Raw genomic sequence first — 24,598 nt, 5'->3', positions numbered from 1 at the left:
GTGTATCATAGTGAACATTTTAATCATTCAGTACATACTTAAAGAGTAATTTAAGACTGGTAATGACTTTTTAGGTTATTTTGAAAGAAAGAGAGGAAAAGAAGGGCCGTTTAACTGTGGAGCACAATCTTTTGGGATCTGAGGAGCCAGTAGAGATGCACTTAGATTTTATTGATGATTTGCCACAAGAGATTGTTTCCCAGGAAGGTAAGATCACTCCTTTTCCCTTTCTTCTCATAAAATGGTCCGGAGTTTTTTAATTGGTAGGAAACAGCACATCACTAGTTGCTCTCCTAAATATGCTCCATGTTTTATCTAAGTTTTTTTTATGTTTGAGAGTTTATTTGGAAGATGCTTCTGTAAGGAGATATTTAAAGGAGGGGCAGGTGTTAATAGTAGGTCTGTGGCAGTTTTGAAGCTCAAATCCTGAATTTATTATGTACTCTCATAATTATGATCTCATTAATGTCCCCTCTGTAACTGCCATGGTTCCTTTTATTTTGTCTTCGTTTATATCCAGAACACAGTTGGCTATCTTTTCTTTGCAGGACTGCAGTTGACCCTTGAACAATGCAGGTTTGAACCGCACAGGTCCACTTGTATACTGATATTTTTCAATTAATTTTGTTGAATTAACACATATGCCACAAAGAGAGAGAATTGTAAAGCTTGTTGCAGTGCAGAGTCCAGTTGGTTGATAGAATTCAGTCCCATACAGTGGGTAGCTAGCACATGATTCCAAACGGGACCTCAGGAAAACTGCAGATACCTTCAAGAATTTATACTACTGTGAAAGAAAGATTTTGAGAGAGACCTGACTAGGTCTCTTTTTCTACTGCTGTTTATTCTTCAAATTTCAGTAAAATATTTAAATCCAGTTTACACTAGGTATAGTAGCAATGTTCATTGGGTTTAGAAAAATAAATTTACTTCTAAGAATTGTTCTAATATATTTGGTTAGCGTTCCTCTTTACTCTCAGTTAAACATCTTTCCCTTTGTATTTAGGTGTTATCTAATTATGCATTCATTCAACAAGTGTTTTTGAATACTTTCTGTGTGTACTTTAATAACTGGAGTAGGGGTGGGAAGCTCAGGAAATGTAATAAAGCTATGTAGTAGGCTGTCCCTGTTACAATAAATTCACAGTCTAGCAGAGAAATAAGGTATATATGTAATTTTGCAAATTAATGGACTGGACAAATACTAACTCATTTCCTGAGTTCATTTGTTTGAGAAGGAAGCAGTAACTAAAGGAAGCAGTTGAGTCAAAAGATGACAGACACGGCTGCCTGAGCACAGGAGCAAAGGCTAGGTGAAAGAGAAACTTGGGTGGTGCCTGGAGAGTCCGGAGTGGTGTGGAGGGATTGAGAGAGGCAGAATCATCATTGCTAGCAGCAATGGGAATTTTAAGGCAGTTTTTAAAAATTATTTCTTAGAAAGAGGTGGAAAATAGAAATATAGGAGGCAGGTAATTTGATCCGGAAAGAGGTGCAGAAGCAAATCCGTCTTTTTGTTCTTCAATTTAGATCCTCTAAGGGTACGTGTTTTAGGTTACTTTGCCTTCTCTCATCTTTTCTGTGAAGACTTACAGGCTGTACTTGATTTTTTTCAGAGTGTATTTTAAGACCTAATAGGAAGATTTGACATTTATAGTATATGAGAAATGTTTGTGATAGGAACAATGCCCAGCTTGGTAGCTTCTGGAGAACCTGAAAGTGGCACAAAAGATGCTGCCATTCTAAGTCGTTTTGATTGGTGTAGGGCTTTTCAGCATTTGAAATTCCTAAATTCTTTCTCCTCACCCCACTTCTCCACAGATGCTGGACTGAGCATGCCCAGTGATACATCCCTGTCACCAGCAAGTCAGAACTCTCCATACTGTATGACACCTGTGTCCCAAGGCTCTCCAGCTAGTTCTGGGATAGGCAGTCCAATGGCGTCTTCAACAATAACCAAAATCCACAGCAAAAGATTCAGAGAGTAAGTTTTAGTCTCTATTGAGGTTGAAGTTTAAATATCTTGACTGTAGTCCTGAATTTAATATTGTTATTATTTCTTGGTGGGTTGAGCCAACAATACCAGAGATATTTCTTTCAGATTTAGTTTAACAGCTGGTTTCATTATATGGAAAACATTTTATCTGTGTTCATGTAAAAGTGATTTGACAATAAATATTCTTTTTATAGCAGCTAGTGTTCATCCCTAGGAAATTTGGCCTCTTAGAGCTTATCTGTAAAATGCCATACCATGACATTTTCCCTCTCCAGAGCTTTTGCTTTTTGGTTTATGTTGTTGTTTAAAAAACCCTCTAATCAATGACAATTCTAAGACCCTACTATATGAAGTCAACCTATTACCTGAAGCGATTTGTTTTTAAGTGTATATTTCTTAAGTTTTAAAATGCCCATCTGTGAATAATCTTGAACTGACAGTCATTGCTCTGAAGGATTTGGGAATATGAACATTTCTGTGGATGAATTAATTTTACCTTTATTCTTTCTTGCTTACGAAAGAATCCCAGGGTAAGAGTAATGTGAATTCAAACCACAATGGTTTGTTCTATTCCTTTTTTTTATATTACTGTTTTGAGCAAATACCACCTAGATTTGAAAAGTTAATTAGTTAAGTGTCAAATAACAGATAAATACTCGGAAAATAAAATTTTGCTCATGTATGAAATAAACAGCTTAGAAGAAAAGCAGAATTTAAAAAGTTGCATTTTGGCATTTTATTCTTTAATTGCATTCCTTAATTTTGTGTACTTTATTAGTCTTGTGTGCAGTCTGTCCAGTTGTATCTTCTGTTCTGAAGTAATGTCATACTCGTATGTATTTAAACATTTTTCACATAAACATTAGAAAAACCTCCAACCTTATTTTTTTCACTAGAGAAAGGCAAGCCTGGATTTTCTCACCATATAATGTTATTTACAAGTGGCAATTTGCTGGCCTGGCATTCTTAGATTAGAAATTACCCCAGTTCTCTTTGTTAAATACCTGTTTATGATAGAGATTATGGATGAGAACTAGCAAAGTAGAATATATAAGTAGTTTACTTTCATGGGGTCACAAAGAGTTGGACACGACTGAGCGACTGAACTGAACTGAACTTACTTTAACTTAAATGACTTCCTTACCCTTGAAATTAAGTACTGTAGTGGCTTCGCACTTCACTTCCTGTTTTCTGAGCTGTTCAGTTCATTTCAATTGCTCAGTCGTGTCCGACTCTTTGCGACCCCATGAATCGCAGCACGCCAGGCCTCCCTGTCCATCACCAACTCCTGGAGTTCACTCAGACTCAGGTTCATCGAGTCGGTGATGCCATCCAGCCATCTCATCCTCTGTTGTCCCCTTTTCCTCCTGCCCCCAATCTCTGCCAGCATCAGAGTCTTTTCCAGTGAGTCAACTCTGCATTAGGTGGCCAAAGTACTGGAGTTTCAGCTTCAGCATCATTCCTTCCAAGGAACACCCAGGGCTGATCTTTAGAATGAACTGGTTGGATCTGAGCTGTGGCCATATGTTATCTCACAAAGAGCCCCATTCAGTTGCTTTGCCCAGTATAAGGGCATGTGACTTTTACCTCGAAGATCTCTTTGGTTTTGACTTCAATTTAATTACTGAATTCATCTTCTCTAGTCATAGAGTTTCAGGGTTAGAGGGACCACTGAAGCTGTAATCCCTATTTTTATGGTTCAGGAAGCCAGTGCCTGGAGACTGTGATATATCCACACGTGGATGATGAACTGTTGGTATTAGGCATTTGGTTAGCTTTTATGAAATCAATCTGTTTCTTATTAGAGGCATCCTTAGTATTCATTGGAATAAAATAACTTTATGCATTATCTCCTTACCAAAAAATGCCTGTTTTTATCTAATAGAAGGCTGATATTTGATTCATACCCTTAGGAATTTAGTCTATTTAGTGCTATCTAAACACCGATAGTACTTCCGCAAAGTACATAAAAGCCGATCTGTTCTAATTCAGAAGAACTCTGTTATTTTTCTCATTGACTGAATTATGTAGGAGATTAAGACTTGGTTTTTTTAAAAATGAAAACCTGTTGCTGGATGTATTTTTTCCCTAAGTGATTTTGTAATTACCTATTTTTGATTTCCTTTACAGGTATTGTAATCAGGTTCTTTGTAAAGAGATTGATGAATGTGTGACTCTTCTTCTTCAAGAGCTTGTCAGCTTCCAGGAGCGCATCTATCAAAAGGATCCTGTGAGAGCAAAAGCAAGGAGACGGCTGGTTATGGGTCTTAGAGAAGTTACGAAACATATGAAGTTAAATAAGATCAAGTGTGTTATAATTTCTCCAAATTGTGAAAAGATCCAGTCCAAAGGTATAAGCAGTTTACTTTTGAAGGCACTGTGGAATATGCACTGACTTTTAAAAGTGGAAGCTATTTGTCTTCTTTAGGAGAGTTCAGGTATAAAACATAATATTGAACATGAGGAAAGAAAATGAAGTATTTCACTTAGTTCATTTTAATAAAATTAAGAACAGATTGTAAAGAAAATCCCCATTTATGAACCCTGGTGAAGGATTTAGGTTGAGCCAACCAAGTGTCCCCTTTGTTGTAAAAATTTTTTCAGTAGAATTTATTTACAGAGGTAAAGAAATGCACTTTTACAAGTTTACTACTTAAAAAATTTTTACACTACCCTTGATAGCTTTTTTCTCTTAAAAAGAGTTAGAAAAAAGATAAAAGTGTCTGCTTCTGTTTATGGTGTAGATTTGTCTCAGAAATCAGCAGTAACAGAGGTCTTTGGGTGAGCCGGCACACAAGTACTTTGTACCATGTCATGCACCCTTTTGTCCTTTTTTCGTGGAAGAGCCGCTTCCACAAAAATGATGATTGGAGTAGACAGATGCATCAATAGCAGTAACAGGCATATTCTGCACAGGGGAGACATCCTAGTAAAAACAGTCATTTATAATCAGTCTTCCTGCATGTGATGGGCTGCTCACATGAGCTGAGAGATTGGATAAAAGGCATCAGCTACTATTAACAATTAATTAAAAAAATGAAAATTATTTTATTGAAATTTGATTCCTGTTGTGCTAATCCCTGTGGAGAAACAAAAATACTGGCATTATAGGAATATGGTATTTAATTGGGGAGAAAGAAAATAGGTACCTGTAACCATAGATAGGAAAATGTGTGGAATAGCCTGAGTGAGCCCAAGCATTCATAGACTCCTTTGCTGCTGTGTCTTTTGCTTTAGCAGAAACAGCTTCGTTTAGGAACTAACTAAAATAAAACCTCTCTGTCTCAGGCGGCCTGGATGAGGCTCTCTATAATGTCATAGCCATGGCACGGGAACAAGAAATTCCATTTGTGTTTGCCCTTGGAAGGAAAGCTCTAGGTCGCTGTGTGAACAAGCTGGTTCCTGTCAGTGTAGTGGGAATCTTCAACTACTTTGGCGCTGAGGTAAGCCTTAGAAGACACAGTCCCTCAGTGGCCTCTGCCACCACCCCCATAGGACATTTTCTTGGGATACATGCCAGTGTTGTGTTTGAGAATTTGCAGAAGTGATATGGTGACTCTCCAGGAATGAGTGGAAAATTCTTGAGTATTACATTTCCTTTTTTAGTGTTGAAAACATTTATGTAAGTTAATCCTGTAGCATTTTGAAAAGATTTTAGCTCATATTTCTACCTCAGTGGGTTTTTTTTTTCTGGGTTCAGATATGTAGTACTTGATAATACATATAATTGCTGGGTAAAGATGTCCAGTATTGTGTAATATAAAATAATTTTCTTCAGTTTATATGTTGGGTTTATTGTATGCTATTAGGAGTCAAGCGAGAAAAGAACCCTTTATTTGGAGAGGATTTTCCTTTAGAAAACCAATTTCCTAAACCTGTTGAGAGAGCAGTTCTTCACCTATGATAGTTGTCTTCCTCTCCTAGTCTGCTAACACAAACTTTGCCCATAGGAGCTGCTAATTGATAGTTACTTATTTAGACTAATGCTTATTAACTGATAACATAAGATTGGTAATTTTTTTGTTTTAATATGTGGGGTTCTTTTTAGTGTATCATTTGACTTTATTGTGATTTTTTTACATTGACGTGTTTTCAGTTACATTTGTTTTAAATTGTACACAATCTGGTGCATAAAATAAGACTTTTTATGAAGTTGAAGCTAAAGTATTTTTTGCCACCACTGATGAACAATTTTCCCTCTTCTCAGCCCTACTGTTTGTGTATATTTAAGTGTCTCTTTCCTATCCAGTCCCTATATTTGTCTAGTCCCATCCCCCTATTTATTCAGTTTCTCTCCCACTTCTATTAACTTTTCTGTGTCCCCACCTCCTCTCTACAGTCATGTAATTAATATTTGTGCTTGCCACAGGAGCCCATGCTTTTCTCAGTTATAGATATCACACTGCCTTGCTGTAGTTTGTGTGTTTCTTCATGTAACTGAATTCCTTGCGGGCAGGCCCCTTGTCTTTGTGTCTGACAACCTTTTACGTTACTTGGGAATGAACAGGTGATAAACGTTTAATAAATTGTGTGGTAGATGTATATCTGCCTGCTATGTTAAACTCTATCCGAGGATTTGGATGGTAAATAGCTCCATGGTGGAGACACATAGGCTTCCCAGGTGGCTCAGTGGTACGAAAGAATCAGTCTGCAATGCTGGAGGCGCAGGTTCAATCCCTGGGTCGCGAGGATTCCCTGGAGAAGGAAATGGCAACCCTCCCCAGTGTTCTTGCCCGGGAAATCCCATGGACAGAGAAGCCCAGCAGGCTACAGACCATAAGGTCGCAAAAGAGTCAGACACAGCCTAGTGACTAAATAACAACAAATGACACATACTAAAAATGCAGTCCTTTTTTGTTCACTGTTGAAGTTTGTGGAATAGGATCGAGATCAGGAAAAGCAGACGTTTGTTTTTAACTGTATTGACTTCTTACTGAACTGGATGTATTAAGTTATTTGAATGCTTTTGTATTATAAAATGTTTGCCAGTTTTATTTGTACATTGCTTTACTTGCCTTTTCCATCGTGAGGTAGGTGAGTTACTGTTTACCAAACACTTTCAAAGAATGGAGGTTAAGGAAATACTGACACGTGGTCAAGTGAGTCTACTCGCAGTAAATATGGTAGCCCATATAAGTTAAATTTACCATCTAGGAAGACTAACCTTTGAATTACGCTTTCGGTCTTTACACTGATACTAGAGACTTTTATTCCCTAACAGCTTCTCTGTTCAGTTGTGTTTTCTATCATTTTACTTCCAACAGTTTCTGTGTTTTATTGTATTATAAAACCAATGTAAATCTCAAAGTTATGTATCCATATGCCTATTTTCTTTGTTGGCTTCACTTAAGTGCATGATTTGTTGAATATTGCAAAGAAATATTTATGACATGTTACATGTTTTTAATGAAATCCATCCTCCTTCCTTTTAAAAATTAAGTAAATCCTGAATATATTTTTGATACTACTGTCACCCACCTCTCCAGAAATCAAAACAATTAGCAACAGTGTTTATTGTACCTGCTGCTATAAAGAATTTAAGCTGCAGCTGGGTAAAGCATGCTACTTATGTTTTTTCTTCTCAAGTTTAATTTATAGAGACATGTTTTTCCATAACACTATGGCACTTTTTTTTTTACCATGCTTTCCTGTTACGGTTTATACTTAAATGACAGTGCTTTATTTGGAAAAAAAACAGTTGTGCTGTACTTTTCCCCCATTTTCTAAAAACATAATTTTATGTACATAATTAAAGCATATTCTTACAAGTAGCCAGATTGTATCTACCATCTGAAATTTTTACTTAATGTGTTGGTATATATATTGCATTATGATACTAAATCAAGACATTAAAGAGGAGTAGAATGTTGTTAAATTGTGATGTATGAACCACTAAAAGGATCTTCCTATAGCTTAGATGGTAAAGAATCTGCCTCCAATGCAGGATACTGGGTTCAGTCATGGAATCAGGAAGATCCCCTGGAGGAGGGCATGGCAAGCCACCTCAGTATTCTTGCCTGGAGAATCCCATGGACAGAGGAGCCTGGTGGGCTATAGTCCATGGGGTCACAGAGAGTCAGATACGACTAAATGACTAACACACACACACACACACACACACACACACACACGAACCACTAAGTTGTTTTTTGATTATCTTTTTGTGACTGTGGAAACTTCAGTTTGCTTTAGATATTGTTATACCTCCTAGTTACTGAAGTACAATTGTAATGCAGTATGAATTTTGCCATTTTACTAACACATGTGTGCTCCATTACTTACCATTTCACTGAGATTGATAATTCTATTCATGTTCATTCTGTTTTGCTGATGGAAGAACATCTGGTTAACTCTATATTGTATTTCTAGGTTCTTTATTTAATTTTTATAATTGGCCTTTCATTGTTTTCAAGGCCCAGCTAGCCAGACACTAGCTAGCCAATCACTTGACTTCTGTTGGGTCTTTTTTAAAGCGTTCTTTCAACAAACACATTATAGGGAGCTTTTAATTCCTATGGAGGCTGCCATCTCCTTCTGCATCCTTGGACATCACCCTGCACACACCCATTCTCTTATATTCGAACCCATATACGATTCTTCACTGCTCCCCAAACAAGCCTTGAACTTTATTAAATCTGTGCCTTTGTTTATGGTTTTGCATGCTTGGCTAAAAATGCACTGTCTCCACCCCTCAAAGCTATGCCAGATTTTCAAGGCATATATCAGGTGTTATATTGGTATATGAACTCTTCACTGATACCCAGCAGTTAGATGTTTCCTCCAAAAGGTAAACACTTTGTACATCTCTAGGTATTTAAGGTATTGTGCCTTGAATCGTTATTGTCTCCTGTCCTCTCCTTTCAGCCATATAGAAGGTTCCTTGAGAGCAGAGTGGTGGTTCCAGTAGTCTCTGTACCCACTGTAGTGCTGGATGCTATAGGGTGCAGTTGTTGAGTTAATAAACTCTGCAAGAACTTTAATATAGTGCATAATTTAGTGGTGAGTACTGAATCAAGAATTTGCTTCAGACTTATGAGAATCAATAAGTTACAGAGAAAAAAGAAAATAAGTTACAGTATTTTATAGAGTTCTGTGGTTTGCATACCTTTGGATTTTGTGCTGATGGAAAGTGTATCCGGCCCTGAAACAGTAGAGATATTTATTGCTAATGATAGTAATAAAGAATATAACACAAAATGGACTAGGCAATATCTCTTCTTTTTTTTAGAGCCTGTTCAATAAGTTAGTAGAACTCACTGAGGAAGCCAGGAAAGCATATAAAGATATGGTTGCCGCAATGGAACAGGAGCAAGCCGAGGAGGCCTTAAAGAATGTGAAGAAGGTGCCGCACCACATGGGGCATTCTCGGAATCCCTCTGCGGCAAGTGCCATTTCTTTCTGTAGTGTTATTTCCGAACCCATCTCTGAAGTAAATGAAAAGGAATATGGTAAGTTGTTGCATACCATTTTAAATGACTGAAATTTTGATATAATTTAATGATTAAAGTCATTTTTAAAATGACTTTCCATGACTACCTTATGTTTCAGTTTTCTTGATTATGCAAATTTTGCTCACATATTTGGTTTAAAAATTGCATTAAACACGTCCATTAAAAGTTAAGAAAATATTTGGGGCTGAGAGTTTCTGTTAGACCCTGAAATTAGTTACGTTTCCAAAATCTTAAAAAAAATCCCAAAGGGATTTTTAAAAAACCAAATGTACATTCTTCTGACCTATAAGTAAATTCTAGGAAGTTTTATTCTAATACTTTATACTGTTTTTTAATTCACTGTCAGTCATATAAAAATACTTATTGAACATCTACTTTGTGCCACACCCTCTCGGTATAGAGGAGAGATTAAGCCTAACATCATGTTTATTCTTGTGCAGTTTGCAGTACAGTGTAGAGAAAGCTATTATCCAGATAATTTGAGAATGTGACACTGGGGCCAGGAGGTGATTAAGCCCTCATCTGTTTATATAGGTAAAAATGAAAACTATTAAGGTTAGGGCATGTGAGACAGGTGAAAGCAATGGATGAAAGACAAAATTCTGTAGGTGAAAATCTGAAGAGGAATTCTTACAGGAAGCCAAGAATGAGTGGTCAGAGGGTTTGTCTCAGAAGCAAAACATTAGCAAAGATCCTGATACTTTATACTTGACTGTTAATATTTTGTATCTAATAAGTAAACAAAAGTCCTGAATACTATTCAGCCTAAACTTAGCAAACCTAGACATGTGACATTTGTCCTGAGTTAAATCTGATGGTAGTCAAAAAGAAATACAGACTAAATACAGCATTTATGTGTGAGATTTAAGGTAACAAATATTGACTGTAATCTGCATCTTAGTAGTTAGATGCCTTGCCTTGTCTCTATAATACTTTGCACTAGAATACTTGCTCACTTTCTTGATCTCGTTTCTGATTCACTTCCTCGGTTCTTTTTTAAAAAGAGTTAGGCCGCCTCCTTCAACATGACTTCTTTTTCTCTTCCTTTCTCTCTTCAGTCTTACCTGAAAGTTTACTAAACAGCTTGTTGCCACCTAAAATTTAACTGGGTCATTCACCTTTTGGAACACTTTGATGATGCCCCAGACCAGAGGCAATTAACAGGCTATTGTGTGCCTTTTAGAAACTCTTTTGGTCAGGTAAAGGTGATTCTGGCTTAGAGGCAGACGTATTTCTTCAACTAAAATGATACTAGTTGAAAACAAGATAAAGGGCAAACTTTGTAAATGAGATCAGTTCTCTGTATTGCAATGTGCCAGCTCTCAAAGATAAACTGTATGATAAATTCCTAAAGCTGTGGATTTAGGGAAATGACCGTGATCTGGGCACATTTGGGCACATGATAAAAAGAACCTGTCAAAGACTTAGGAGATGTTTTCATAAAGTACCAGATTTAAAGTGTTCAAAGATTGAAGCCTTGATTTTTCCACACTCTGTCTGGGGCATTTAGGCATAATTGACTAATTTCTGAGCGTCAGATTTGTCTTCAGTAAAATGAAGAGGGCCCATCTAGGTCCTATAAGGTTTTATTCAAAACTAAAGTTCTCTAAACTAATGGTTGAATTCTAAGAAGAGTTATGATTATACTGTGAAAGTGACACATTCAGGGGATTAGGTCTGATAGGCTGAGTACCTGAAGAACTATGGATGAAGGTTCGTGACATTGTATAGGAGGCAGTGATCAAGACTATCCCCAAGAAAAACAAATGCAAAATGGTTGTCTGAGGTGGCCTTACAAATAACTGAGAAAAGAAGTGAAGCTGAAGGCAAAGGAGAAAAGGAAATATATACCCATCTGAATACAGAATTCCAAAGAAAAGCAAGGAGAGATAAAGAAGCCTTTTTCAGTGATCAGTGCAAAGAAATAGAGGAAAACAGTAGAATGGGAAGGACTAGAGATCTCTTCAAGAAAGTTAGAGATACCAAGGGAACATTTCCTGCAAAGATAGGCACAGTAAATGACAGAAATGGTATGGACCTAACAGAAGCAGAATCTTCCTAACAGAAGCAGAATATTAAGAAAAGATGGCAAGAATATACAGAACTATACAAAAAAGATCTTTATGACCCAGATAACCATGACGGTGTGATCACTCACTTAGAGCCAGATATCCTGGAATGCGAAGTGAAATGGGCTTCGGGAAGCATTGCTGTGAACAAAGCTAGTGGAGGTGATGGAATTCCTGCTGAGTTATTTCAGGTCCTAAAAAATGATGCTGTTAAAGCACTACACTCAATGTGCCAGCAAATTTGGAAAACTCAGCAGTGGCCACAGGACTGGAAAAGGTCAGTTTTCATTCCAATCCCAAAGAATGGCAATGCCAAAGAATGTTCAGACTACCGCATAATTGCACTCATCTCACACGCTTGCAAAGTAATGCTCAAAGTTCTGCAAACCAGGTTTCAACAGTACGTGAACCAGGAACTTCCCAGATTTTCAAGCTGGATTTAGAAAAGGCAGAGAAGCCAGAGATCAAATTGCCAACATCCCTTGGATCATAGAAAAAGCAAGAGAGTTCCAGAAAGACATCTACTTCTGCTTTATTGACTACGCCAAAGCTTTTCACTGTGTGGATCACAACAAACTGGAAAATTCTTAAAGAGATGGGAATACCAGATCACCTGACTTGCCCCCCCCCCGGCCGAGAAATTGGTATACAGGTCAAGAAGCATCAGTTAGAACTGGACATGGACCAACAGACTGGTTCCAGATTGGGAAAGGAGTACATCAAGGCTGTATATTGTCACCTTGCTTATTTAACTTATATGCAGGGCACAGCATGCAAAATGCTGGACTGGATGAAGCACAACCTGGAATCAAGATTGCCAGGAGAAATATCAGTAACTGTACATATGCAGATGACACCATCCTTATGGCAGAAAGCAAAGAGGAACTAAAGAACCTCTTGATGAAAGTGAAAGAGGAGAATGAAAAAGCTGGCTTAAAACTCAGCATTCGAAAAACGGAAATCATAGCATCTGGTCCCATCATTTCATAGCATTTCATAGCAAATAAATAGGGAAACAATGGAAACAGTGAGAGACTTTATTTTCTTGGGCTCACAAAATCACTCCAAAATCACCATTTCATGGTGACTGCAGCCATGAAATTAAAAGACACTTGCTCCTTGGAAGGAAAGCTATGACAAACCTAGTCAGCATGTTAAAAAGCAGAGACGTTACTTTACCACGGAGAGGGCAATGGCACCCCACTCCAGTACTCTTGCCTGGAAAATCCCATGGATGGAGGAGCCTGGTGGGCTGCAGTCCATGGGGTTGCTGAGAGTCGGACACGACTGAGCGACTTCACTTTCACGCATTAGAGAAGGACATGGCAACCTACTCCAGTATTCTTGCCTGGAGAATCCCAGGGATGGGGGAGCCTGGTGGGCTGCTGTCTATGGGGTCGCACAGAGTTGGACACGACTGAAGTGACTTAGCAGCAGCAGCAGCAGCATATATGGATGTGAGAGTTGGACATGAAGAAAGCTGAGCACCAAAGAAGATGCTTTTGAACTGTGGTATTAGAGAAGACTCTTGAGAGTCCCTTGGACTGCAAGGAAATCAAACCAGTCAGTCCTAAAGGAAATCAGTCCTAAATACTCATTGGAAGGACTGCTGCTGAAGCTCTAATACTTTGGCCACCTGATGCAAAGAACTGACTCTTTTCTTGAAAAGACCCTGATTCTGGGAAAAATTGAAGGCAGGAGAAGAAGAGGACGACAGAGGATGAGATGGCTGAATGACATCACCGATTCAGTGGACATTGAGTTTGAGCAAGCTCTGGGAGTTGGTGATGGACAGGGAGGCCTGGCGTCCTGCAGTTCATGGGGTTGCAAAGAGTTGGACACAACTGAGCAACTGACTGAACTGAACTAAAGATTCTGGTGTATGATCTGATTTACCAGGATGCCAAAAAATGAGTGAAAATAATCATAAATAATTTGCTTTGAGAATGAAGCACAAAATTACTCTATTGGTATCAGATGTATTTGGCAACAGACATGAAGCCCACTGATGTGGCCTCAAAAATTAGAGTGTTTACTTATTTCACTGTGTTGTCAAGATCTCTAGCTCTTTCCTTCTTTCTCTTTTTCCATTTTCAGTCTGGGACTTCTTCTTCTTGGGCTTCTCATCTCATATCCATAAACAACTGCATTGGCCCTGGTCATCACAACAGTAGTCAAAAAGCAGAGTGTTCAGGCAGTGGGCTCTTCTTATCAGTGAAGGAAGCAGTTTTCAGAAGCCTTCACCTTTTGTTTCATTTGGCCAGAGCCAATCATGTCACTGCTTTTAGCTGCAAGGGAGATGTGGGGAAGAGCTTATTTGGCAAAGGAGAATGGGATAGTTGTGATAGTCTGAGAACAATTTTAATTCCTCCTGTGCGACTGAGCTCAAGTCCATCCCAAATTTGGGGGCTCTGTTAGGCAGGAGGAAAATGGGGAATGACTGTTGGGTAGAAAACAAATAGTATCTTCCATGCCATCCTTGTGTAAGATTTTGAAAAATTTTTTTGTGATTTCCACATTTTAAAGCAAAAGCGGAGCTGGGAAAGGATTGCTAAACGTTGGTAGAATAGAGAGGCTCCTGTCATCGTCCAGTGTTACTGTTCTTTGTTTGCACCTTAATTGTTTTATTTGCTGGTGTTTTCCTTCTACCTGAGCTGAGTCTCAGTTCTGTCATAGTTATGTGAGACAGTTTCAAACATAAATCCCAATTAAACTGTAAGGTTTTTGAGATAGAAATTTGGCACATAATGGGCACTTTACCTATAGTAATAATAGCTCACTTACTGAATTCTTACTAGGCACTTTTTTTTAACTCTTCATGTTTATTAAGACATTTAATCCTCTGAGTAGTCCTTGGAGATGAGAAATCTTGTACAGCATTTTACAGATTAGAAAGCGAAAATGAAATGAGGTAAATAAATTGCCATTGTCAGACAGCTCATAAGTTTCAGTGTAAAACCTATATTCTTAGCCAATGTGGTGTGAATTTCCTGTCTGTTGAATGAATTCTCATTAGGACCATACAGTAGGTTTTCAATAACTACTTATAAGGGAGGACTGCCTCTGTCTCTCTTGGGTTTCCAGCTCACTCTCTGCCGCCACACCTTGTTCTGTCGGCTCTTGAAGTGACTTGGTGTTCCTTTACTGTGTACAATCTAAAGGTGGAGGGCTTCCCTCTGTGTACTGACTGAAGGGAGAAATACACATACCTCATCCTCTGACAAACCCAGTAGTGATTTGAAAGTTGAAAAGGCACTTTCACAAAGAACCAAGTAACAAAACAGAAAGCACTGAGGGGTTCATAAGCAAAAGAACAGCTGTATTGAATACGTTCTTCTAAAATAAGCAATTTAGAAGCAGTTCGCTTTGGATCAGTAATATTTCCAGGTTTGTTGAGATCTTTGACTCTGCCTTTAAATTGCTTCCTAACCCTTTTTCAAAAGTGGACTTCTGGATGTGCTGTTCTGGGTTTAGACTGCCTATATTTTTCCCTCCCTCCTACCCACCAACCCCTCATCCAAAGATGGCATTTTCGTACTTGCTCGTTTCTCCTCCCCATCACAGTCATGTGTTTGTACGCTCATTAGTTATTGATCAGGCTTCACCTGTTACTCTAAGGTGGCAGCCTGGGCCCTCCCTGCATATGTGAACTTAGTGGCTCTTTAATCATTGTGATAAGGCTCTTGATGGCTAATCAGAGTCCCTTGTCTCTGCTTCCAAGGTCATATCTCCCTTTCCTTTCCAAAGGACCCATCTGGCTTTTAGCTTACCTGCCTAGTAGCAGAATGCCCAAGATAGAACCTAGAGAGAGATCAGCCCTACTGAGTCTTACGACCTCCTTTCTTTCTCCTGTTTCTTTGGCTCACTGTCAGGGGAGAGGTGAGGCTTTTTCTGGGACCCCATGTGAATTCTTACAGTGCTTTTGAAAGAGGAAAATAAGTGTTGGAAGGAAATATAAATGTGTGCCTAAATTTTGTAAATTTTTTTACTTTTTAAAGTTATTTTCTGCATAATTAACTGTATATGTGAAACTTTCATTTATTGTAAAGGCTTGTTTTCCCAGCACATACTGCATGCTAACCTGAGAACACAGAGATGGATGGGAATGAGGAGGGAGGAGGGGTAGAACAGCAAACACAAATGCATTTGAACCAGATATGCAGGAAGTGCTGTGGGACTTCAAGTTAGTGACCGTCTTTCCTAGGAAAGTCAGGAAAGGCTTTACCGAACAAATGACATTCAAGGGTGGTTATCAGAGCCGAGTAGGACTCTGAAGGGGAAAGGAGGAAAGCACATGTCATACAAAAAGAACAGCCTGTGCAAAGCCAAGCATAGTAAATAGAAAGGGGATGACTTCTGTGAACAGTGAAAATTCAAAGTGACCTTGACCTGGAATGCTTGACAGAGGGTTAAAATGAATGGGACCAGAAGGAAGATTATGAAGGGGCTTGGTTATATACTAAATTAAGGAGTTTGGATTACTAAGGTAGTAAAAAGCCAGTTAGTGATGTGGTCAGTTCACAAAGCCGATTAGAAAGATATTGCAGATGGACAGCAAGGTAAAGAAGGCTTGAATTAAGGCAGTAGTGACCAAATTAGTAGTTTTTGAGCTCTGAGTGACATGGTATAGTTATGAGTTCAATGGAGAAAGAGAATTAAGGATTACTGTAAGGTTTCTTCTGCTTTGAGTCTGAAAATGACATTATTAACTGAGAATGAGAATAAAGGAGGAATGCTAGATTTCTTGTCATGAGGTTGGAATACAAGTACAGAAACCTGTTCTACACTTGAAGTAACTGCAGGAAAGAAAGATTTTTTTCCCCAAACCATGTGCCCTAACTTCAGGTGGCCAAAATATGGTATGTAGCGACAGAAGATGAGAGGGTTGGATGGCGGCATCAACTCAATGGACATGAGTCTGAGTAAACTCTGGGAGTTGGTGATGGACAGGGAGGCATGGTGTGCTGCAGTCCATGGGGTCTCAAAGAGTAGGACACGACTGAGCAACATGTAATTGATAGGTGGCAATCAAGTATATCTGTATGAATAGACTTGTTTATCACTATAGTTTGATCATTCTGCCTATAAAGTGAAGATATCAGCTACAATGCAAATAGAAGGAAATTTTTATTTTTTAAGAAAAGGCAAAAATAAGTAACTGCTGCTGCTGCTAAGTCGCTTCAGCCGTGTCCGACTCTGTGCGACCCCATAGACGGCAACCCACTAGGCTCCTCTGTCTCTGGGACTCTCCAGGCAAGAATACTGGAGTGGGCTGCCATTTCCTTCGCTAGTGCATGAAAGTGAAAAGCGAAAGTGAAGTCACTCGGTCGTGCCCGACTCTTAGCGACCCCATGGGCTGCAGCCTACTAGGCTCCTCCGTCCATGGGATTTTCTAGGCAAGAGTACTGGAGTGGGGTGCCACTGTGGGACTACACCAAATCAAACAGCTCTCTGCAGCAAAGGAAATCATCAACAAAATGAAAAGGTAACCTGTGGAATAGGAGCAAGTATTTGCAAATGATATATCTGATGAGGGGTTAATGTCCAAAACATACAAAGAACTCATACAACTCAATAGCAAAGAACAATCAGATTTAAGAATGGGCAGAGGATCTGAATAGACATTTTTCTAAATAAAGACCAGTAGGTGCATGAAAAGATGCTTAACATCACCAGTCATCAGAGAAATCCCAAACAAATCCACAATGAAACATCTCCTCACAACTTGTTAAAATGGCTATTGTCAAAATGGCAATAAATAACAAATATTTGCAAGGATGTGGAGCAAAGGGAACCCTTGTACACTGTTGGTCAGAATGTAAGTTGGTGTAGCCACTAAGGAAGACAATACGGAGGTTCCGCAGAATATGAAGATGAGAACTGTCATATGATCTAGCACTTCTACTTCTGGGAATTTATCTGAAGAAAATAAAAACATTAGCTCAAAAAGAGGTATTCACTTCCGTGTTTATTACAGAGTTATTTATAGTAACTAGGATATGGAAACAAGTGTCCATCGATAATTAAAGAGATAAAGAAGATCAGTGGATAAAGATGTGGTGTGGGGGGGGGCAGGACTGTGGGTGTGTGCGACATACATTGGAATATTATTTAGCCATTAAAAAGAATGAAATCTTGCCGTTTATGATAACAAGGATGAGCCTTGAGGGCATTAGTGAAATAAGTAAGAGAAAGACACCATATGATTTCATTTTTATGTGGAATCTTGAAAAAGAAACCCCCCAAGCGCATAGATAAACAGATTGGTGGTTGCCAGAAGCATGGGGAGTAGGGATAGGTGAAATGCATTGAAGGAGGTTAAAAAATTACCACCTTCCAATTATAAAATAAATAAGGCACGAGGATCTAATGTACAGCATTGTAACTATAATAATAATATTACACTGCATATTTGAAGGTTGCTAAGAGGGTAGATCTTAAGGGAAAAAAAAATTGTAATTCCGAATGGGGATGGATGTTAACTAGACTTCTTGTGGTGATCATTTCTCACTATGTGCAAATACTGAATTATTATGTTGTGCACCTGAAGCTGTTATGTTTTATGTCAGTTATATCTCAGTGATAAAAAATTAAATGGAAAAAGTAAAACACACAAAAAGTATGTGCGAGAGTTGCACATACTCTTCATCTCCTGATTCCTAGTACATTTTTGCTGTAAACTGACTACTTGTTGTTAAAAATAATACAGACTATCACCACTGTATTATATAGTAACATTTTTTTGGCTCTAGGGTCACTTGATGAGCCAAGCAACATACATATATTATAAAACACATTTTCACAAATGTTAGAAATGCGTGCATGGCTTCTTTGCTTATAAATGGAAACACAAGTTCCATTACAGACCAAGAGACAGCTTTTGCATAACTTGCTAAACGTGCTAAACGAGCAGTGTTAACCTGTCAAGTCAGAACTCTTTCTCTCTTTTCTTTTTTTTTAGTCGGAGTATTTCTAATGGGCATTTTGGCTCTGCCATATGTAACTTGTGGATCCTTGATCCCAGGACACTTTAGGGCCAAAAAACATGAGGCAGTTCATTGATTTTTGTGAATACATGAGAGTCAGTGAGCCTCTAGTACTGTTGGATCTTCTGCATTCTGAAGTATTAATATACTTATTTTGGCCTCTTTGTTTGTACTGATTTAAAGAAAATTTTTTGAGAGCTGTTTTCCATTTATAACATTTAAACTAGTACTAGAATAAGCCAAGTTTTTAGTTTTTTCAGTTAGTGAGCCAACAGATTTCTGTAGCCTATTCTTCCCACTTCTAAGAGTTGCATGATTCTGAAACTCTTCTGGTTTTTAAAAAAATCTGTTTGATATTTGCAGAAACAAATTGGAGAAACATGGTGGAAACTTCGGATGGGCTGGAAACATCAGAAAATGAGAGAGAAGTTTCTTGTAAGCACAGCACATCTGAAAAACCCAACAAACTTCCACTGGACACAGTAGGGGCTGTTGGTAAGCAGGCATCGTTAGTGACTGCAGGCAGTACTACCTCAGCTACAAACCCTGGAAAATCAACAGTGGGCGATAAAGAGGAAGTGAAGCCAGATGACCTGGAATGGGCCTCACAGCAGAGTACAGAGACTGGCTCTTTGGATGGCAGTTGCCGGGATCTTTTGAATTCCTCCATCACCAGCACCACCAGCACTCTTGTACCTGGCATGCTTGAAGAAGAGGATGATGAGGAGGAGGAGGAGGAGGAAGATTATGCTCACGAACCCATATCTGTAGAAGTACAGCTCAATAGTAGAATTGAGTCTTGGGTCTCTGAGACCCAGAGAACGATGGAAACTCTTCAGCTTGGAAAAACCCTTAATGGTTCTGAGGAAGATAATGCAGAGCAAAGTGGGGAAGAGGAAGCAGAGGCGGCTGAGGTGCTAGAGCCAGGGATGGATAGCGAGGCCTGGACTACTGATCACCAAGCAAGCCAGGAACCGCAGAAGCCCAGCAACTGCAGCTCGCTGAACAAGGAGCACTCGGATTCTAACTATACACCCCCAAATCTATAACTCAGGAAATGTCAGCTGTCTGTCTCAAACTGCATAAGGGTTACAGCCATTATAAATCTTTCATGCTTCATCTCAACATTTTGCACTGTCTAGTATTTAATGTATTTAATTCCTGACAGATATTTTTTAGCCTTCTTTTACTTGTTTTGTGATCCATAGCTCAACTGTTAATTAGCATCTGTGTCTTTCTAAGAACTGTGTGGAAAATTCAGAATTGTTTCAGCTTTTTTATGGACAATAATGATTTTAAAAGAAGACCAGGTTTTAAAGAAAGTAATTTTAAAATGCCTATTTAGTCATTTTGAAAGCTACAGATCGAGGTTCTAAGGACAGGAGCAGTTATTACCAATGTTTGCTTCAAGATTACAGCTCCTATACTCTTAATTGTCTGACCAAAAAGTTGTTTGGGTTTCTTTAAAATAAGAGAAACCTGGAGGTAGAGTTAGAAAACTTAAAAAATGGCTGAGGGTAACTAAGTTCACAGTGATTTGTGTTAAAAAATTGATGCAACTTGTATTCAGTCCACAAATGCTTATTTCAGTAGTCACTGATCATTATAATTGACTAAAGTTGGTTGGCTAAGTAGAGCCTCCAATACTTAGGCTGGCAGGGGATCCACCATGAAAGATGAGAGCTGGCCTTATTTGTGCAAAGTGATAGGTGTTTAAATAGTGAGAAGTTGCCCATTAGAGGGCCTTCTGGTTTCTGGTTCACATTTGCTTCTTAATTACCTCAGGAATGCTCTTGTACATAGTTGTATTTGCATAAAATTAGGCAAATTTTGACAGGTGAATAACTGTAACCGGTTGTATGACTACAGCACTTACATGTAAATTATCCAGAAACAAAGTCTTACACTAGTGTGTTCTCTTGCATGCTTCTGATTTGGGATTCTCTGGACTTCAGATATGGATTTGACTGGGTATTCAGACTTGTCCAGAGTGAAAAATTGTTGCACCTTTTAAGAAACTACTTTGTCCCTAACCGTGAGCACCTGCTACATGCCACTGGCCATAGTTACTGATGGGAGGCAGGGAAAGGAGCTGTATGCGGTTGTAACATGCATCCTGATAATCAAGGCTTGGAAGAAGTTTTGAAGAAAAGAGAAAGTTGTTCTAATTGTGCTGAAACTGTTAGATTTTAGAGTTTGCAGGGTGGCGCAGGTATTAATTCTAGATCATTGTTTATCTCTGCCCTTCTTCTGGGATGTTTAAACTCTTGGGAGAAATTAAAGTTAATGAACTAAATGTTTTACTAATCAGTCACCACCTGGTGGTAACCTTTGCAAGTTTATAATGGTGGGAAAATTAGGAATTATCTTTTTTCTGTCTTCCCTCCAACCACCTCCAGTTGGCCAGTATGTGTGTGCGTGCACACATACACAGATGCATGCCAGCTTTACACTTTCAACTCCCATAAGCAGGCACAGAACTGAAGAGGAAGGGGTGTTTTCCTTGTCCAGGTTTTATGGGGCAGAGAGCTTTGCCTCACCGAGGTGAATTGGGCAGATTCTTTATGGAAGCATTGGGACTACTGTTCTGGTATTGATGTTTTATAATCCTGGCATTTAATTTCTGGTGAAACCAGATTCTTGGTTGATGACTGACTTGTTTGTGAATTGTGAAGGTTTATGAGCATTGCTGTGTACGAATGTCAGTCTAACAACTTTATTAGTGTGCCGAAAGGGGACATTACTGTAGTGTCCTGTCTAAACTGTGCTTCAGCGTAGGCTTCTTAGGCACCAAGTGTCCAGTACTTAAAGCAATGTAGCATGTAAGGAATGAAGCCTCTCCAGTGGTAATCGTGGATTTATGTGGCAGATCTTAGTGTCTCTGTACATTTGGAAGTGTTCATTGATTTAAAGAAATGATAGAGATTTTGAATTACTGACAGTCTTAAAAGTAAATTGAAAACTTTTCATACTTTTTAATGGTGTAAATGTCCTTTGCTTGTTGTCAGTGATTCAGATAACTCTTGATCTTAAAATAATGAATGGCTTTTCAAAGGTTTCTTATATTTTATACCTCTACTGAATGAGAATTGTCATTTTAGATTTTTGACATTTGTATCAAAAGGGAAGTTGAGGAACTCTTCAGAACACCAGTAGCTTTGAATTTTGCTATAGACTTCAGAAGTGTTCAATTATGTGTTTGATAAATGCTCTTGCATGTGCAGGATCTTCTGCCAGCAAAGCAAACCAAGGGACCACAGCGTTTTTTATACGAGACAGTTGACCTCTAGAGGACAACCCAAAATTTATTAAAGGAAATGCTACTATGTAGGATGTGTGCTTAAGTAATTATTGATAATGTCTTTATAATTCATTTCCTTTAGATAAATTCTGGCATGTGTGTATATTGTATGCAGGCGGAGGTGTGAAATTAGGAAAGGATTTTTTTCTGGATCTGGGTGAGTGGCTCTTTGGAGATCTAGAGAGATCTAATGGTAAGAGTAAGGGTTTATTATCACAAGAAATAAAAACGTAGTGATTTTTTTCTTTTGTGTGTAGAGATTGTTTTACTGGCAATAATTGATATTAGATTTCTATTTCAGTACATAAGTATGAATTCAAGTATGAATTGCACTCCCACAATTAGATTTCTGCTTCAGTAGGTTTGTTTGCTGTGAAGATTACTTCTCAAAAGACAAAATGTCCATATTAGCTTGACTCTTGGTTTAAATATGTTTGTAAATGATGTAATATATTTCTTTTGACTAAAGATGGGGGGAAAAATGTGTGTTATACATTGAAAAGTTTTTAAAGGCTTTGACTGAAGGTCCTTTTTGCAGAGATGGTATTTTATATGCTTCCAGTATTTGGAAAAGAATTAGTCAAAAGGAATTCACATAGTTTAAATATTGAGAAATTAATATCCAAATAATGTACTTGCCTGATTTCTTAATAAGCTGGGGGAGGTGGGTGGGGTGGGAGTTACAGTGTGCAAGTGAGTAGTGAGCTCCACATTCATTTTTTCAACTCTAACATAAAACTGTTCAACCCTAACACATCGTTACTTTAATATATGTATAAAGGAGTATTACTGTTTGTAAAGCTGCTGTTTGCTTAAAAATAAACCTGTCATTTAAGTATTTTCTGTATGTTGTGCCAACAAGGTAGAACATTAACTTATCCGTTTACTTTATCTTTTTTTGATTTTTAAAAATTTTTCGTGAAGTAATTTATTATCTTCCTCCTACCCTGTTCCTTCCAAACTTTACACACTTCCCAGAATCAACCAAACTGTCTGCCTAATCTGAAATCTGAATCCTTATTAATGATAAAAATTTAAACTTTGTTGGCACATCACACTTTAAAAGGATTTGTATTATTTTGTAATTTAATTTCTAAATATACCACATGAATTTATAATTTAATGTCTTAATTGTAATGCTCTAATTAAAAGCTAGCAAAATTATTATGAATTATAACATGAAGGGATTTTCATCTTGTTCTTTTGCTGTATGAAGGATGATTGTTATATCACATTTTAGAGGGTAATAACAGCTTTTTTGCACTATGTAAATACTAGTGGAGATTCTTCTGTAACTAATAAAATGATTATTGAAATGTAGTCTTGTCCTTTCAGAATAGGTGCTTGCGGAATTTATGACTTTCCCAATGTGTAGGATAGAGAAAATAAGAGTTCAGCTTATGGTATCCCTTAGTGCTCTCTAGGGTTAATCCAAAGAAGGTTATGAAATTTACAAGATGAAGTCATTAGTAAAAATATCTGTTTTGGATGGTTAGTGTGATCTGTGTCATGGATCTAACAGTCTTGCCAGAGACCATCTTAGTGTTAGGAAAAGGCTTCTACAAATTCCATCTCCTTTTTATGCTAATTACTCTGTGCCAGACATTGTTCTAAGTCATTTCCCAATATTAACTCATTAATCCTCACAGCAACCCTGTGAGGAAATAGTATGATAATTTCTCACTTTTTAGATGATGGAACAACTGTGGAAATGTTAAGTAACTTGCCCAAGTTTCAACAGCTGGTAAATAGCAGAACTAGGATTTTAATTCAGTCCTGTGATTGGTATGCTTTTTTTTTTTAATAATTGGAGTGTAGTTGATTTACAATGTTGTGTTTCAGGTGTACTGCAAAGTGAATCTGTTACACACATCTATGTATCCACATTCTTTTCCTATATAGACCATTACAGAGTGTTGAGTAATAGAGCATGGCCAGTCGTCCACAGCTTTTAGCATGCGACTGAATGTTAGTGTGCATCCATTACCCTGCATCTCATTACCAGGCATCAGTTACCCTGGGACCACGGGTGGTCTTGTTCAGCCATTGGTCGTCGCTCCAGGGGGTCCGTACCCCAGGGGACCAGTTGTCAATCAAAGATTGTTAGTGGCCCTACTCAGCCGTTGGTTGATGCTGCAGCCATTGGTTGGAGCCCCTCCCCCAAGCAAACAACTGTCGATGAGAGACCAGTAGTGGTCCTGCTCAGCCATTGGTCAGTGCTGCAGTGGGACCTTCCCCCAAGCAAACACCTGTCAGCAACCGTTAGTCGGTCTGCGGAGAGATGGTTGTTGCACAGAGAGTGAGGTAAGAAGCAAATCCTGGCCTTTTGCTTGGGGCCCTCCAGCTCACCCAGCCTTGGGCCAGTGGGTGAGCAGTGGGACCCAGGGAACAGAGGGCTGTGTCCTGCAGGGCTCTAGAGCCCTCGCCAAAGCCACCGACTGACCAGGCCCAGGCTTTGAGGCAGCAGTGAACCTCTCCCCGATCCCCGCCTTTGTGCAGACCACGAGTCCTGGCCCCCACTGTTTAGGTGGCCTGAGGAGCATGAGGGTTGGCTGGATCCTGGGCACCTGGCTCCGTTAGCGACGACAGCTGAGCAGGTTCTGGGGATCTGGCCCTGAGGTAGCCAGCTGTCAGCTGAGATCTGCCTCCTTTTAGCCAGGACCAGGTCCTCGGAGTGTGAAAGTCCTGGGAGCCTTGCCCTTGTCAGAAAAGAAATTTGGCAGAGGTTTCCAGGAACATCATTCCCTGTCCATGACCAGATCTCAAGAACAAAGGTTCTGACACAAGTTTGCAATAAC

General features: G+C 38.8%; 1 protein-coding gene across 1 annotated transcript in view; it reads left to right on the top strand.

Annotated features, from left to right (window-relative positions):
* SECISBP2L (SECIS binding protein 2 like) overlaps nucleotides 1-23,118 on the top strand; it is a 53,273-nt gene extending 30,155 nt beyond the window's left edge. The window contains exons 13-18 of the mRNA XM_013967151.2: nucleotides 75-207; nucleotides 1,819-1,981; nucleotides 4,124-4,344; nucleotides 5,282-5,436; nucleotides 9,222-9,441; nucleotides 18,863-23,118. Of these exons, the coding sequence (XP_013822605.1) occupies nucleotides 75-207; nucleotides 1,819-1,981; nucleotides 4,124-4,344; nucleotides 5,282-5,436; nucleotides 9,222-9,441; nucleotides 18,863-19,548 (1,578 nt within the window). The 3' untranslated portion in view covers nucleotides 19,549-23,118. The remainder of the gene's footprint in view (nucleotides 1-74; nucleotides 208-1,818; nucleotides 1,982-4,123; nucleotides 4,345-5,281; nucleotides 5,437-9,221; nucleotides 9,442-18,862) is intronic.

This window comes from Capra hircus, chromosome 10 (genome assembly GCF_001704415.2).
Source record: "Capra hircus breed San Clemente chromosome 10, ASM170441v1, whole genome shotgun sequence".
Lineage (NCBI taxonomy): Eukaryota > Metazoa > Chordata > Mammalia > Artiodactyla > Bovidae > Capra > Capra hircus.
The sequence above is the reverse complement of the archived record's forward strand: the minus strand, read 5'-3'. Positions and strand labels throughout refer to the sequence as shown.